The sequence below is a fragment of the Rana temporaria genome, chromosome 5 (genome assembly GCF_905171775.1).
Source record: "Rana temporaria chromosome 5, aRanTem1.1, whole genome shotgun sequence".
Taxonomy (NCBI): Eukaryota; Metazoa; Chordata; class Amphibia; order Anura; family Ranidae; genus Rana; species Rana temporaria.
Genome location: NC_053493.1, coordinates 42648165 through 42666048, shown reverse-complemented (window position 1 = coordinate 42666048; position 17884 = coordinate 42648165). Strand labels below are relative to the sequence as shown.

The following is a 17884-nucleotide window of genomic DNA, read 5'->3' as shown; positions in this document are numbered from 1 at the left end:
AGAGCAGAAAAGAGCTGATAAAACACGTGTTTTTGGGAAAGTTTATTGAAAAAGTCCTGCCGCGTGTATGCATACCAAGTTCACGGCCAACACCCTTCAAACAAAAGTCTACGGAAAAGTTTGTTTGAAGTCTGACCGTGTGTATAAGGCTTAAAGGAGTTGTAAAGGAAAACATTTTTTTTGCTGAAATGACTGTTTACAGGGTATGGAGACATAATAGTTAACTGATTCCTTTTAAAAATGATTAAAAATAGATAAAAATCAATCATATAATGTACCTACAGTTTTAGTTTAGTTTTTGCATGCTGTTTCCTGCTTCTGTGATGTACAGAGACATAGAGACAATACAGGGCAGTGATGGTTTGTAAAACTAAACTGATTGGTAATGAGGGGTTTTAGACACACATAGGTAGATTCACAAAGAGTTAGGCCGGCTTATCAGTAGATAAGCCGACCTAACTCTGAATCTACGCCGGCGTTTGTTTAAGTGTATGCTCAAACAGAGATAGGCCGGCTTGCGCCGTTCTATCTTAGCTTGCAATGTTTCTGATGGCCGCTAGATGGCGCTTCCATTGCGGCCGGCGTAGATTATGTAAATGAGGGGATACGCCGATTCACGAACGTACGCCAGGCCTACACCGTCGAATTACGTCGTTTCCGTAAGGCCTTAGGCGGCCTAAAGTTATTCCACCTATGAGGTGGAATAACAATGTTAAAGTATGGCCGCCGTTTCCGCCGCGAGGTTCAAATTTTTTACGTCGTTTGCGCAAGTCGTCCGCGAATCGGGAGTTACGTCGTTTACGTCCGCGTCTAAATCAATAGGCCCGTACGGCCTACTTAGCCGCAATGCACACTGGGAAATGTAGGCGCCTGGCTCATGCGCAGTGTAAAAAAACGTCAAAAAACTTGAGGTCAAGCCTCATTTCCATACAACACGCCCCCCTCCAACCAATTTGAATTAGGCGCCCTTACGCCCGCTCGTTTTAGGCTACGCCGAAAATTAGCAGGTAAGTAGATTGTGAATCACTACTAGCCTAACTAATTTATGGCGGTGTAGCCTAAACAGGCTAGGCTAGGCCGCCCTAAAGTTAGGCCAATGTGTGTGAATCTACCTAACAGTAATCACACCTCCTTGATTAGTGACCACAGAGAGAAAGCTCAGTACTGTGGTTATCAGGAAACAGACAACCAGGAAGTGTGGAGATCACAGAAGAATTACAGCAACTTGAGAGCAAAAACGAACAATGAGGACATGAAAACAGCACTGCATTAAGGTAAAGGAAGCTATTAAGATAAAAAAATGTTTTCCTTTACAAACCCTTTAAGAGGTGCTAGACCTGTTATTATTGGTATCAACTATTGCTGTGAAAAGCTATCTCATTTATCAATCTGACGCTCTCACATATCAAAGGCCCAAAGGTAAGGCATTAGTCTTATCGTAATAAAATAATAAAAACAAACAGCAAAGCACAGTTTATTTCTAAAGATTTATTAAAGCACTTAAAGGTTGCTTGGAAGTAAAAAGCTTTCTTGGGACTTTTTTAAAAACAGTATTGCGGCACAACATATTGCTCTTATATTGTCTGTAAACTAGACCACTGTCATTCAGTATGGACTCTACTCCCTGGAAATCCAGTGGCTAATTACTCTATTTAGCAGGCCAAGCAGACCCGCGGCTCTCAAGGTGTGGTGAAACAGGAGTCCCAGAATGCACTTCCAGCCAGAAGCATGCTGGGACATTACGTTCCCCCACAGCTGGAGAGTATGCAATCCGCCAACCTCATTTCTATAGGAGGTCTATCTCCTGCTCTTGAATTATCAGAATAAGGCACTTGAAAGCTGGTTTTCTTCAAGGTTGAAACACAAGGGACAAGAAAATGTTGCTGGTCAAGGTTTTCTAGGGTTCAAAAGGGTGTCTTCAGTCCTCATAGTCATCGTGGTGCTGGGAGCTCTCATTAATGACCTGTCAAAATAAATTTGTATCATTAATTGGTATTTTGTGAGAGATCTGGTGGTGTTTCTAAAGTTACCTCTACTCGAGGGTGAGGCTCGCCAATACTGGCCTCTGCCCCACAGTTTATATATGTTCTAAATTTTTAAATACACGTGTAGTTAAGATTGAGGGTAGGGATAGCCACTGTTCTTGTTTTTGATCAATTATGAAGGATCTAGTAGGGTTCTCCCGATACCGATACTAGTATCGGTATCGGGACCGATTCCGAGTATTTGCGGGAGTACCTGTACTCCCGCAAATGCCCCTGATGCCTCATGCGATACTCGCCCCCCCCCGCCCCCGCCGCTGCCACCGCATCCCCGCTGCTGCCGCCGCTTGTTTAATACGGGCGGGGAACATTACAGCTTTCATTTGAATAGTTGTAGTGTTTCCCGCCGCGCCGCGTATAGACACTCCCCCTTGCTCGGGTGAACTGTCCAATCCCGAGCAAGGGGGAGTGTCTATACGCAGCGTGGCGCAAAACACTACAGCTATTCAAATGAAAGCTGTAATGTTCCCCGCCCGTATTAACCAAGCGGCGGTGCGGCAGCATGCAGGTAAGGGGGACATGGCTGCATATATGGGGGGGACATGGCTGCATATATGGGGGGGACATGGCTGCATATGTGGGGGGGACATGGCTGCATATGGGGGGGACATGGCTGCATATGGGGGGGACATGGCTGCATATGGGGGGACATGGCTGCATATGGGGGGGACATGGCTGCATATGGGGGGACATGGCTGCATATATGGGGGGGACATGGCTGCATCTGTGGGGGGACATGGCTGCATCTGTGGGGGGACATGGCTGCATTTGGGGACACATTTTAAAAAAAAGTATCGGTATTCGGTATCGGCGAGTACTTGGAAAAAAAGGATCGGTACTTGTACTCGGTCCTAAAAAAGTGGTATCAGGACAAGCCTAGGATGTCTTAGGGCCCTTTCACACGGGCGGACGAACGGACCGTTTTTTACAAGTCCGTTTACGGACTTGTAATGCATCCCTATGGGATTGTGGACGTTAGCGGATGATGCATTCGCTAGCGTCCGTAAAGATCCGCCTCCGCAAAGATCCGCTTTTTCAGACGGAAGAAAACCCTATTTTTCTTCCGTCTGGCGGAACGGATCGGATGAATACGGACACACGGTCCGTATTCATCCGATTCCCCATTGGGGAGAGCGGAGGAAAGACAAGGCGGTCTCTGCACAGTGTGCGGGGACCGCCCTGTCCGCCGACAGCTCAGCGGGGATTTACGGATGATCCCCGCTGAGCCGACGGACACACACACGGGGCGGATCAATACGGATCCGCTCCGTGTGAAAGAGCCCTTAGATGTGCGAGTTGTATTTTGTAGTCAAATGCTACATACCTGTCCATCTCTGGTCTCCACAGTCTTGATTAGAAGTGTTCTTTTAGAATGGCTCTCTACTGGGAGAGAGTCAAGGTTGGTTTCTGAAAAATAAAAAATACAATTTTTAGAAACATACTAGATACTAATAGAAACCAACACAACCACCTACCACTGCCTGAACTCTGATGTTGGTTTGTGAGCTTGTGCCCTTGAGGAATCCCTCCCCGTGAAGCACCCTGACCCTCTCCTTTATACACTGATTTACAGACGTGTAAGGGAATGAATAAAAAAATATATATTTACCTCTCAAGCTCATGGTGGAGAAGGAAGAGACTGGAATGGTAATTCTGAAAACAAAATAATAAATTGAATTTATGTTAATCCAACAGCCATGGCCATTATCTCAGTAATAAAGATAATAAAGATAAATATGCTTCTAAAACAGTGTGCGTAATCAGGCAGGCCCTTGCACTACATAGTTGAAGGTAAAGCTAAAGGAAATTGAATAAACAAAATTGTAAAATATATGGCCAATCAGCTTTCAGGATCTTTGTCAAAGTTTAATTGAACAAGCTGAAGTTAGATGCTGATTGGCTACCATGCACACCTGCACCAGATTTTGCACTCTCCAGTTTGCTGGGTTCACACTACTACACTACTTTCATCCTACTTTGCTCTGCTACATTGGTCCTACATCCATCCTACTTTCATGAACAGGATACTACTTTGGTCCGACTTCAATGATATTCAATGGGCCTGAAGTAGGATCAATGTAGGACCAAAAGTAGTACAGGGAGCATTTTCAAAGTCGGACCGACTTGTGTAGGACGCTACAAGACGCTCTCATAGGGAAACATTGAACACAGAGCAAAGTAGGATGAAAGTAGTGTAGTAGTGTGAACCCAGCCTTAGCAAATGAACCCCACTATTTCAAGCTCAATACTTTTCCCCCTATTTTGCCACTTCAGTGTGCCAAGCAGGACTGCCACTACAACCTGCAGAGACAAGCTCCTCCCTACTACAGCAAAACCCCTCCTCCAAGCAACATGCTTTCAAAAACAGCATAGCTACTTTGCCTATAGCATTGTATCACATACACCAAAGTTATTCCCACAAGCAACATTCTTAGGCTGCATTCACACCTTGGCGTACAAAATCGCGGCGTTTTGTCCCGCGAATTACGGTGACAAATTGCGGCGTTTTGTACCGTGATTTGCGGCGACAAAACGCCGCGATTGTGAATGCAGCTTTACCCCCTCTATGGAGATGGTTCACATCTCCTATGCCGAACGCCGAAAGCCGCCTGAAAAAAAGGTCCGGGACTTGTTTTCAGGCGGCAGGCGTACGGCGTTCGGCATGGAGATGTGAACCATCTCCATAGAGGGCAATGTGAAATCATCCCTCCAGCGTCTCGGGGGCTGCTGCGGCGTCGCGCTACAGGAGTATATACGCCTAGGTGTGAATGGGCACTTATTCAGCAATCCCCCACTTGCATCCTGTTCTTGAGAGCAGTATAGCGCCTCCCCTGAGCAACAGTGTCTCAAAACAGCAGTAAAACACCTCCCTTGAGTAATGTTCTATTGCAAATAGCATAGCCCTTCTGCTTGAAGCTTTCCGTTACAGACAGGAAGGCTACTCCCACCCACCATGCAACATTCTCTCTTACAAAGCCAAACCCTCCACTAATATTCTCTTAACAGCATAGTACCTCTTCCTGCAGCATTTTCTTACACATAGCAAACCTCCTCTAATGTGCAATTTTCTCTTAAAGGGGTTGTAAAGGAAAAAAATGTTTTCCCTAAATAGCTTCCTTTACCTTAGTGCAGTCCTCCTTCACTTACCTCATCCTTCCATTTTGCTTTTAAATGTCCTTATTTCTTCTGAGAAATCCTCACTTCCTGTTCTTCTGTCTGTAACTACACTCAGTAATGCGAGGCTTTCTCCCTGGTGTGGAGAAAGCCTCTTGAGGGGGCGAGCAGGAGTATCAGGACACCCACTAACACACAGCTCCTTTCTCAATCTGCAAAGTAGAGAGCGTCCTGACTTGCCTGCTCGCCCCCTCCCCCCTCAAGAGGCTTTCTCCACACCAAAGAGAAAGCCTTACAGACAGAAGAACAGGAAGTGAGGATTTCTCAGAAGAAATAAGGACATTTAAAAGCAAAATGGAAGGATGAGATAAGTGAAGGAGGACTGCACTAAGGTAAAGAAAGCTATTTAGGGAAAAAAATAATTCCTTTACAACCTCTTTAAAGGGTTACTATAGGAAAAAAAATGTTTTCTTTAAAATAAGAAACCTGTTATACTTACCTCCACTGTGCAGTTCGTTTTGCAAAGAGTGGCCCCGATCCACATCTTCTGGGGTCACACGGCGGCTGTCTCTGGTCCTCCCCGCAAGAACTCACCACAGTCATGCGAGAGAGCTCGCATGGTGGCGAGTCCTTGCGGGCGCGCTCCCGTGATACAGCGAGCGGCCATAGCCGCTCACTGTATCACTCGGCTCCGCCCCTTAGCGTGCCGCGTCACTGGATGTGATTGACAGCAGCGCCAGCCAATGGCTGCGCTGCTCTCAATCCATCCGCTCTAGCTAATCAGCGGCCAGGCTGAGCGGCGAAGAGGATCTCGGGACCGAACGCGGGACTTTCGAGTGGTCAGGTAAGTAAAACGGGGGCTCGGGGGGGGCCGGCATGATCACATGTTTTTTCACCTTAATGCATAGATTGCATTAAGGTGAATTTTTTTTTTCTTTACAACTCCTTTAAGCATAGCAAAACTCCTTCTGAAAGCAACAATGCAAACAGCATAACTCCTCTTTGCACCTGCAACATTCTTCCTAAATTTAGCCCTTTGCCTACTACAATCACTGCAGCCTTGGTCCTCCATTCCTTTGCACATAGCATAGCCCCTCCCCTGCTTAGAAAACACAACATAGCTTCTCTCTGCTTAGAAAACACAGCATAGCTCCTCCACCATGCAGCTTTCTCTCATAGGCAGCATAGGTCTTTTTCCTTACAGTATCCTCCCTCACATTACTCCTCCACTAAACAGCACTTAAAGCGGTCCTCCACCCTAAAGTGGAGTCCCGCTGATCGGAACCCTCCCCCCCTCCGGTGTCACATTTGACACCTTTCAGGGGGGAGGGGGGTGCAGACACCTGTCTAAAGACAGGTATTTGCACCCACTTCCGGCCACACGCTACGGGCGAAAGACGGGCATTCCGTCACATCCCGTCTGTCGCCCGTTGTGTGCTGGGAACACTCGGCTCCCAGCACACAGCGTGTGAGCCAATCGGCGGGCGCAGCGCGACTCGCGCATGCGCCGTAGGGAACCGGGCAGTGAAGCCGCAGCGCTTCACTTCCTGGTTCCCTCACCGTGGATGGAGGGGGGAGCAGCAGGGTGACGAGCGATCGGCTCATCCTCTGCTGCGATCACCGCTGGACTCCAGGACAGGTAAGTGTCCTTATATTAAAAGTCAGCAGCTGCAGTATTTGTAGCTGCTAGCTTTTAATATATTGTTTTAGTGGCACATCCGCTTTAACGTGAAAATAAACCCTCCTTTAATCATATGGTGGGAAAAGGGTATTTTAAGGTGCTAAAGACAAATTACAACTATTTAATAAAATCTAATTCATTTTATTGTATAAATTTCAGAAAGTTAAAATCAGATACTGTATAAAAACAGAGGTGACAGTTTCATACGGTCGTCATATATGTACAGAGGTTTCCGCTCTACATGTTTCACCAGGAATATGGCTTCTTCAGGAAAATCATGAAGCCCTGTACACAGTAGCACTATAAATAAATGAAAAACATTTTTTACACTATTGACTCGACTTTATACATGAATAATGAACTGTACAAGCTTCTGAATACAGAGAAATTGTAGACAAACTAATGAATAAATAAGTCATCTGATAGAAAACCTCACCCTGAATGTGGATATGGTATGGTATGGTGGAAGATGGAAGCACCTATACAATTTCTCTGTATTCAGAAGCTTGTAAAGCTCATTATTCATGTATAGAGTTGAGTTAATAATGTAAAAAAAAAAATTCATTTATTTATAGTGATACTGTGTACAGCGTTTCATGAGTCTCCTGAGGAAGCCATATTCCTGGTGAAACATGTAGAGTGGAAACCTCTGTACAGATATGACGACCTCTGTTTTTATCTTTTTTAAATTTGTGCAATTAAATACATTTTGATGTTATTACATAGCCCAAGGACATTATAGGACGTCTTTGACTTTCAGTGGGGTTTCCAGCCGGCAATTCTGTACACCATAAGAATGATCGCAGCGGCAGTTCTGCCACTTGATCGTTCTTACAGGCGACATCCTCCCTGTCGCCATCTGGTGCTTCTCTGGGCTCTCCCGTGCCATGGGGGACACGGAGAAAGAATCAGCCGCTGCCGGATAATGACCATAGAGATTTCCGGTGACCAGATGGAGACCAGTCATCTCTATGACCATCGGAGGCCCGGGCACGACGTTATGACATCACGTCCGGGCTGCAGATGTAAGCAAAGACGCGATCGTGGCTGGTAAGCACGTGGATTTTTTTTACTTTACAGCCAAGAAAGCTGCCATCTTAGCCGCTGGTTTATCTGCAGTTGCCTTGTTGCTGCACATATGATCAGTTAAAGTTGAGAGACTGATTTAATATTGTCTTTATGTCACTACAATAGAAATACCAAATTGCATGTTTGATAACCAGACCCGTGTTGCTTCTCTTACCTGCTCTCTTCTCCCTCCAGCAGTTTCCTGTAAGTGGCAATCTCAATATCAAGAGCCATCTTTACGTTGAGCAGATCCTGGTACTCGCGCAGGTGGCGGGCCATCTCCTCCTTCATGTTCTGGAGCTCTTCCTGAAGGCGGTTATTAGTGTCCTGGTAGTTAGCACATTCAAGGGAGAAGTTCTCTTCCATCTCACGCATCTGGCGTTCGTAAGACTCGTTCTGTAGGACAAAACAATTTACTTGTAGATAGAAAAAATGTTCAGGCTATAAGAGCAATATAACCAGCAATGTCAGTCAAATGATATCATTAATACATGATTATAGCACAGTGCCCTCAGTCCTGCACATGATAGGAAGCCTTTGCATGGGATTTAGTTATAGAAAAAGATGGCAGCACTTACTGTTCAATTATCATAAAAGCTTTTGACTTCATTGCATGACCTTTTTTGCATGAACCAAGTGGAGTGGTGGGGAGCGAAGGGAAGTTAAAAATAAGCATTTGCGAAGACTGTTATTAAAGTGCAAGGACAAAGTACAGGTTCGCTTGGTAAACAAGTGGAAAGCAACCTACAGATCCACTTGCTGGGTCAAAACAGTATAGATTTCATATTTGTCTAATAAAATGTGAAAATTGTGGTAAAAATGTCTTGGCATCTGCACAGCCATCACGAATAATCCTATAAAAAACAAACACAAGAGGGCGTCTCCATCTAGGTGTAGCGATTTATTAAAAAAGGATAAAAGACAATAAAAATGCACTCACTAGATAAAAGTAGACCAAGGCTTGTCATAAACCCATATAGACCTCCATAGGGTCTACTTTTATCTAGTGAGTGCATTTTTATTGTCTTTTTTATCCTTTTTAATAAATCGCTACACCTAGATAGGAGCGCCCTCTTGTGTTTGTTTTTTATATGTGCATTAGGATCTCAACTTATCCTATCAAACCTAATTTGAGAGGAGCTGCATCCATTTTACCTGGTGTTCCCTACCACTCCCCTGCCCATCTTATGTGCCCTATTTAATGACGGTTGGGTCCCAGTCAGCTCTATGTTTTTTTTCTTTGGAATCACAAATAATCTCCCTGATATATCTAATATGTTTATTTCCTATAATTGTCATCCTCATCTAGAGGCCATAATGTGGCACTTTCCTGAAATTCCTCAATAAGGAAAATACTGCACTATGGACACTAAATGGAGCTGACGATCATAAAAAAAATTAACCTATTAGATTCATTAGGCCAGGTTCACATATGTGCGTATTGGATGTGTTTTTCACCACATCCAATTTGCATGACATGCGATTGTGACCGGCTCACAATGAAGCTTATTCACACATGTCCGGGGTGGCCGCGCTGTGGATTCCGAAAGGGTCCTGTGCATTTTTTGGTCCAGTTCGGGTGTGAATTTAGGCAAAAATTTGGACCTGAATCGCGCCTGAACCGCACCGGACCCCATGCTGGAAACCGCGGCCGCACATATGTGAACCCGGCCTTAGCGGGATTATTTGTGATTCATTTTATGTATTAATAGACCCCTATTTATTAAACATTATTGCATGCATAGTATTTTCAAAGTGTTTTTTTATGTAAGAAGTCAGCCTTATGTATATCATCAATGCGTGGAAATATTTTAAAGCCCTTGTTTGTACATTTAGTTTGTATCTTTATGTACTGGGGGGGGGGCATTAATATGTGCTCATTAAATACTTGGATTCCTGCTTTGGATTGCTACCCAATAGCTGTGCTTTGCTGCTCTCTCACGATGCAAGTGTATAGCCTCGTAGACACGACCGGTTTTCCCGGCAGGAAAATTGCCAGGAGAGCATTTGGGTGGGAATCCCGGCCGTGTGTATGCTCCCTAGCAGTTTTCCCGTCTTGAAAACAGCCAAGAAACCTGCTCTCCATTTTATCGTCAGGTTTCCCGGCAGAGTGTTTCCTTCCGAGAAAACCGGTCGTCTGTATGCTTGCCTGTCCGAAGGTAAACCCGCGCATGCTCAATAAGCCTTCGACGCATGCGCAGTAGCATACAAGGCATAGTGTAGGGTGTAGCAAGATGGCGGCGATGGCATCGAATGTGACAAGCGTCGGCTCGTCGTAGAACGACAGTTCTTTTGAATGGCTGTCTGTATGCACGGCTTGGCAAGAAAAGCTTGCCAGGAATCCCTGCCGTGTGTACAGGGCTTTAGAGCCAGATGAAGTTTTGAAACCAATGCACTCCCTGTGTGGCTGGTATGTTATTATTTAAGGTACTTATATAGCGCTGTTAATTTACACAGCACTTTACATATATATTATACATTTACAACAGTCCCTACCCACAATCTAAGGTCCCTAACTCAGATTCATACATATACATGCTAGGGCCAATTTAGACAGGATCCAATTAACCTACCAACGTGTTTTTGGAGTCTGGGAGGAAACCAGAGTACCCGGAGGAATCCCACACAGGCACAGGGAGAACATGCAAACTTCAGGCAGGTGGTGTCGTGGTTGGGATTTGAACCAGAGACCCATCTTACTACTTGGCAAAGGTGCTAACCACTACACCACTGTGCCGCCATTATCGATCGCAATTACTGTTAAAGAGGGAGGGAGATATTGCTAAAGAGGAAAAGATTCCACTAAGTCAGTGAACGCTCCCTCTAGTGGCTAAACTACAGTTTTCTATATTTAAAGTTAACCAGGGACAGGGACTTCTTTCCCAGCATTTCTCGGAGGTGTGGCAGCCCATTTAAATTATTGGGCTGCTGTACTTATGACGTGCATGCGCGAACGCGCACGCATGAGTGAGAATATACACTAATATATCATTACAATTATATTTTGTTAAAAAAAAAGGCTTATGCACACATAGTTCCTGCCCCATACACACTGCAAAGTATACCCAAGGAAAAATCTTGTTTTACTTACAGATCCCTTCATTGCGTCCACCTCACAGGTGAGAGACTGGATCTGCCGGCGGTATTCATTGGTCTCTTGCTTAGCCTGGCGCAAGGCATCATTGTTGCGGTTAGCAGCGTCAGACAGATCAGCAAACTGGAAAACATAAAAGTGACGACTTAACATTTGTAGTGACAGTCTCCAAACAGATATATCAGTTTGTGGTAGACACCAAAGATGTATCCAGCTATCAGATCAGGAAATAAAAAGAAGTGACTATGTCATTCCCCAAACCTTTTTAACCCCTTTCTGCCTTCTGCAGCCCCTGGGTCTTACGGCAGTGAAAGGGGGCGGGGGACAGACTTCCTAATCATGTGACCACTGTGCTTGGCTGTCACAGTGGTCACATGATCGAGTTCCAACCCCACTGGTAAGAAGGGTGGACCTTATTGCCCTCATACTGTATATATGGGCACCCATTGCATGCTCCCAGCACTGCAACCTCAGCTACCATGGTTACATATGTTCAACGTGTAAGCATTAAAGCTACCCTCCTTGACACCCTACATATGGTTTTTGGCAAGAGGATAAAGTAATCCTTTCCTTTTCTAATTGTGATAGAAACTGCTGCTAAATTTGAACTATACAGCTTGTACACAACTCTCCAGTGTATAAATCAGTCAGCAAAAGTTCTGCTTTACTCTAACTGCATTAAGTCAGTTATTCCCTGATTGAACACCGCCATCTTTCCCCAGAGAGGAGGTGAAGCCAGACAGTCAATGGCACTCACACATCAATAACGCCCTTTCTGTAACAATCACAAGTCGCTGATTTCTGTCGGTCAGTGGCTAGGGTGGGTAGGAGAGTTGTTAGAGACCGTAGTATAGGCATTTCCCCCCCTCGGCTTCCGGGTAGTGAATCCCGCGGGAGTGGGCGTTCCTATTCAGAGACTAAGTGATTGACGTATGACAAAAGCTTCCCCCCGGCACAAAAGACGCGTCACCAGTTTCCGAAAAAAGCCGAACGTCGGTGCGCAGGCGCCGTATAGAGACGACTCGTAGTTCGGCTTCTTTCGGAAACTGGTGACGGCCGTTATACGCCGGGGGCGAAGCGTTTGTCATACGTCAATCACTTAGTCTCTGAATAGGAACGCCCACTCCCGTGGGATTCATTACCCGGAAGTCGGGGGGGAAATACCTATACTACGGTATGTAAACCGAAAAAATAAATAAAAAAGCATACTGTACATGTCGGCAGTATGCTGGATTGAATGGTATATTGTTTTTAGGGTGAACCTCCGATTTAACAGCAAAGTTTAGTCTGTACATTTTGGGAAAAGAAGGAGTGCATTTAAAACAGGTGATGGAGCAGATGCTGCTGAGTGCATCACTAGCTTTACATGCATGCTAAATGTAAAGGGTCACATTATTCTTGTTTGTTTCCCTTGGCTAAGCCTGTGGTAGAGTTAGCTACACCCTCCGCTAAGTTACCCAAAGCCTAGAAATCCACTAGTATACAAGCCCAGCCATTTTCAGTTTTGGCCCCTTCATCAAAGGTCCTAAACAACCCCGCTCAATTTAGCATTTTTCGCCAGTATACTAAAGATCTCAGATAATAGGAAAGTCAAAATATGTTCTGCTGCTTTCTTCAGTCTCATTGCTGTACCTTAGACTTGTAATATTCTTCGGCATCTTGCAGGTTCTTAGAAGCAACGTTCTCGTACTGTTGACGGACATCACGCAGAGCTGCGGTGAGGTCAGGCTTGGCCACATCCATGTCTATCTGGATGTGTTGTTCTTGGATTTGAGATTGAAGTTCACGGATTTCCTGAAAACGAGAAGATGAACCACTTGGTAAAGCTTGATTGAAATAGAACATACATAACTAACTTGCTAAAACCACTAATCCCTAATGATAGAATACGGTGCACCCTTTTGAATATTGCCTTAGTCCCACAAATTGGGTGTAGGAAAAGTGAGAAGAATCACTACTGGGCATTAGAGCTGCACGATTAATCGCGGAGAGAATCGCAATCTCGGGATGACCCGCGATTCTTCTGTTTCACGGCTGGTTCCACGTAACCAGCATGGACCGCAAATGGCGCCGATATCGGAACCGACGTCAGCAGCCTGCGCCGCTGGATGGATGCCTGGGCTTCTCTTGCAGATCTGTACAACTGTAGTGTGTATCTATGAGCCACCCAGTGGTTGCCGGCGGTACTGCTTCTAAATTATAAAAAAAGAGACCAGTGATATGTCTATAATGTTAAAGACCATATAACTCCTATGAAAAAAGCAGAATCAAAGTTTGATTCTGCTTTTTTCATAGGAGTTATATGATCTTTAACATTATAGACATATCACTGGTCTGTTTTTTATATATTCATATTTTCAGATAAATCACAGGTTTATTTATTTGGGGGGTTTCTGGCATTCAGTTTTTGAGAATCGTGAGAGAATCGTGATCTTTAGTCTAAGCAAAAGTATCGTGATTCTCATTTTGACCAGAATCGTGCAGCTCTACTGGGCATACAGTATGTCAGCCTAAGGCAAGATTATTCAAATTAAACTGGTCATGCATTATACAATTTTCCTAAAGATTTACCAAAACCATATAATAGGAGGTCAAACCTAAACACTTTCAATGTGTATCCAATCAGGAAGGCTCTTGCACTACATAGTTGAAGGTAAATCTAAAGGAAATTGAATAAGAAAATTGTATAATGTATGGCCAGCTTTAGACTTCTACTACCCAAATTGTGTCAGTGCCTACTACATCAATACATATTTGGAGCTTAAAAAAAAAAAAAAAATGAAAAAATATTGTTCTTGGTTGAGATATACTCTATTTCCATACTAAGATCTCCCCCCCCCCAAAAAATGACAGTGCAACACAAATGGAACACAAACTTACTTCATCGTGTAACTTCTTCAGGAAGATGATCTCCTCCTGGAGGGATTCCAGTTTGCGCTCCAAGTCGATACGTGCCAGAGATGCATTATCAACATCCTGTAAGCAATAAGGAGCTTGTTTTAGTTTATTGTAGTAACATACATGGTTACACATCCATACCGTTTTCAAACACCACATCAACCATTGTGTTTCAGGTACTTTTATTTAAAATTAATATATTGCTCAGAAAAGGACTTATTTATCTACGGCATGTGAATCAACTTGTGAGAGACCCACTTTTATTTTTGAGCTTAAAGTCATTGGTGTCTGTGGGAGGAATAGTGCCCCAGCATTGGTGTCTGTGAGAGGAATAGTGCCCCATCATTGGTGTCTGTGAGAGGAATAGTGCCCCAGCATTGGTGTCTGTGAGAGGAATAGTGCCCGAGCATTGGTGTCTTTTGAAGGAATAGTGCCCCATCGTTGGTGTCTGTGAGAGCCACTGCTTAATATAGATATTGAACATTTATTGGAAATGAAATTGCTTTTTTTGCTTTTAGATGTTCTAGATCAGGGGTCTCCAAACTTTCTAAACAAAGTTTACTATCCTTCAGACATTAAAGGGGCCAAACTGTGGTCATTGGGAGTAGAAGGTGTGCTGGCATTGGTAACAAATAATGCCCCATTGATGTCGGTGGGAAATATAGTGTCCCATCCTTGGTATCAGTGGGCGGAATAGTGTCCCATTCTTATTGTCAGTGGGTGTAATAGTTTTCCATCCTTGGTGTGAGTGGGCGCAATAGTGTCCCATTCTTGTTGTCACTGGGTGTAATAGTGTCCCAGTCTTGTTGTCAGTGGGCACAATAGTGTCTCATCCTCTGTGTCAGTGGGCAGAATAGTGTCTTATCCTTGGTGTCAGTGGGTGTAATAGTGTCCCATCCTTGGTGTCAGTTGGTGTAATAATTTTGTGTCCCATCCCATGTGTCAGTGGGCGGAATAGTGTCCCATCCTTGGTGTTAGTGGGTGGAATAGTGTCCCATCCTTGGTGTCAGTGGGTGGAATGGTGCCCCATCATTAGTGTCAGTTGTGAATGGAATAGTGCCCCAAGGGCTGATTAGAGGCTAGCAAAGGACCACATCAAACCCCCTAGGGCTTTAGTTTGTTTTAGATTGTAAGCTCTCAAAAACAGGGTCATACTAACCCTCTTGTATTGTACTGTATTGTTTCTCTTTATTTTGTAAAGTGAGGTGCAAATGGAGGGCACTACATACATTTTGTAAAATAACAAAGCAACTATCTACTACTAGTGAGGCCCGCTATATAATCAATGGCAGTGACTCCTTTCTTGGACCACACTGTAAGTTTCTGTATTGAGTTTGTGCTTTAGCAAAATTTAAAGCATTTAGTAACCCTAACAGACCGAGCAAAACAAGAAACAGCTGATCACTGAGCATGTGACTGGGACCTCCATGAATGCCTCATATAGTCACTTAACGTATGAAAGGGCATGGCACAAAGAGTGCTGTGTTCAGGAAGAACAGTGGGTGCAAAACATGTCAGCAGCGAATCCACCATTGTGTCCCTGGCTGCTCTTCCCACAATAGAGCTCAGTGTCAGAAATAAGTATAAAATAATAACCATTTGCAAAGCGTATCTTGGCTAGTCTAGGTTTTCAGAAAATGATAACGAGGATTTTTGATAAAATGATCGAAAGAATAGCTATTAAAGTAGAACTTTCTCATTTTCAGTCCCTATTAGATTGTAAGCTTCATGGTCAGGGCCCTTCTAACTATATTGTCTTGAATTATACTATAAGGCCCGGTTCCCACTAGTGCAATGCCAGGCATCGCATGCGATTTGCACCGCATTGCTGTGCACATCACATGCGATGTCTGTGTCATGCGATTTCAGCCATACAAACTGTATGGCTGAAATCGCATTGCATTCGCACCAAAATGGTGCAGGACCCTTTTTCTTGGTCCGCACTGCAGTCGGATTGCATGGGTGTTCACACCTATGCAATCCGATTCCTGCACCATTTTACAATTCACACTGTGATCTGCAAACTGATCTGGGGGTGTCGTTAACTTTACATTGACACCTGCAGGGGCCATTGGGAGTAAAAGGTGTCTTGGCAATGGTAACAATGCCCCATTGGTGTCAGTGGACAATATAGTGTCTCATCCTTTGTGTCAGTGGGTGGAATAGTGTCCCATCCTTGGTGTCAGTGGGCGGAATAGTGTCCCATCCTTGGTGTCAGTGGGTGGAGTAGTGTCCTATCCATGGTGTCAGTGGGCAGAGCAGTGTCCCATTCTTCGTGTCAGTGGGCGGAATAGTGTCCCATCCTTGGTGTCAGTGAGTGAAATAGTGTCCCATCCTTGGTGTCAGTGGATAAAATAGTGTCCCATCCATGGTGTCAGTGGGTGGAGTAGTGTCCCATCCATGGTGTCAGTGGGTGGAGTAGTGTCCCATCCATGGTGTCAGTGGGCGGAGTAGTGTCCCATCCATGGTGTCAGTGGGCGGAGTAGTGTCCCATCCTTGGTGTCAGTAGGAGGAATAGTGTCCCATCCTTGCTGTCAGTAGGCACAATAGTGTCCCATCCTTGGTGTCCGTGGGCAGAATAGGGCCCCATCCTTGGTGTCGGTGGGCAGAATAGTGTCCCATCCTTGGTGTCGGTGGGCAGAATAGTGTCCCATCCTTGGTGTCAGTGGGTGGAATAGTGTCCCATCCTTAGTGTCAGTGTGTGGATGGGGGAATCAGTTAATTTTTTTCGTGCAACCATGAATCATGTATTGTCTGCCTTATTCAGCAATGAGGGTGTAGGGGACCATTTTAGGAGTTAAGGTTAAGCTTCGGTTTAAGAGTTGGAATGCCACTTTAAGACCCACTTAAAGGATTGCCAGTAGGAGGCAGGAAAGGGTTAATTTTCAGGTTGTTCATCTTTATTACTCAGTGTTTACTATTCAAGAAGAAATACAAAGTAATTACTGAAATAAAAGCAATATGTTGTTTTAAAGGGGAAAAGAGTTCAAGTCTATTTGGTGAGGAGACCAGCAGATTTTTAGCCAAGGGATTGCCACTGATTGCATATAAATACACAGCATTACTGCTGGGAATTCTTGCAGAAAAAAGTAATTTGACCTGGCGGGATGGCGGAGGGGGAACAGCTGCACTGGGTGAGTCCATCTGCCACATCATCTCTCTCCAGATTGCACAACTTAATATTTTCTTCATCCGGCAGATTCTGAAGGTTATGTAATGCAGAGCGGCCTCCTCCCTTACACTCACAAAGTCAATGATCAGTAGTAACAGGCCGAACGTTGGGCACAGTGTAAAAAGAAGCAGTGTGCTGTAACTGGAAAATCACATTTGCATGGCCTGCCAACTGATTTCTGGAGGGCTACTACTACTGTATATACTGTGCTATTCAACCAGGACTCCAATCAAGCAGCCAAAAACAAGTAAAAAAAAAAAAATAGCCCATTAAAAGATAAGGTAACAAACCCAGCTTTCACTGCTATATATATTCACAGCTTCAAGTCAGAGATTTCCCTTGCAGTACTTGTCTTCTGCCACTAGATGTCCTCAGTCTGGCAGGCAACATCATTCAACCAACTTCCTCTGAGCCCAGATATTCCTGCACTCACTTTCAGCCTGTGACTGGATAGTGAAAGGAGACAGTGATGATCGCATATCTCTGTCACTCTGCTCTTCTCTTATCAGCATGCTTCTTGTCAGCACATGAACTGATTGGCTTTTTGTGGTGCTTCCTTTTTTTCTCACCTTCCAGCCCTGTTGTACAGGGCTTGCAAGAGGCCAATACCAGCTGAAATTCAGGCACATATACTGCTTGTATTTAAAATATATTTATGATCAGTGGCGGCCGGTGGTATTTTTTTTGGAGGGGGGCGGCAAACAGTGCACAGCCAGCCAAAAGACCCCCCCCCCCCCCGCTCGGGTCACCCGCACCTCCCCTCTGGTTGGTCACCTGCATATACCCTCTTTGTATTTCCTCCCGGCGGCCAGCAT

The 17884-nt window shown here is 44.7% G+C and overlaps 1 protein-coding gene across 1 annotated transcript in view; it reads right to left on the bottom strand.

Annotated features, from left to right (window-relative positions):
• Positions 1-1468: 1468 nt before the first annotated feature.
• The window catches only part of VIM (vimentin), a 28723-nt gene continuing 12307 nt past the window's right edge, over positions 1469-17884 (bottom strand). The window contains exons 3-9 of the mRNA XM_040352466.1: positions 13880-13975; positions 12632-12793; positions 10997-11122; positions 8081-8301; positions 3652-3695; positions 3367-3449; positions 1469-1963 (exon numbers count right to left, since the gene is read on the bottom strand). Coding sequence (XP_040208400.1) covers positions 1919-1963; positions 3367-3449; positions 3652-3695; positions 8081-8301; positions 10997-11122; positions 12632-12793; positions 13880-13975 — 777 coding nt within the window. The 3' untranslated portion in view covers positions 1469-1918. The remainder of the gene's footprint in view (positions 1964-3366; positions 3450-3651; positions 3696-8080; positions 8302-10996; positions 11123-12631; positions 12794-13879; positions 13976-17884) is intronic.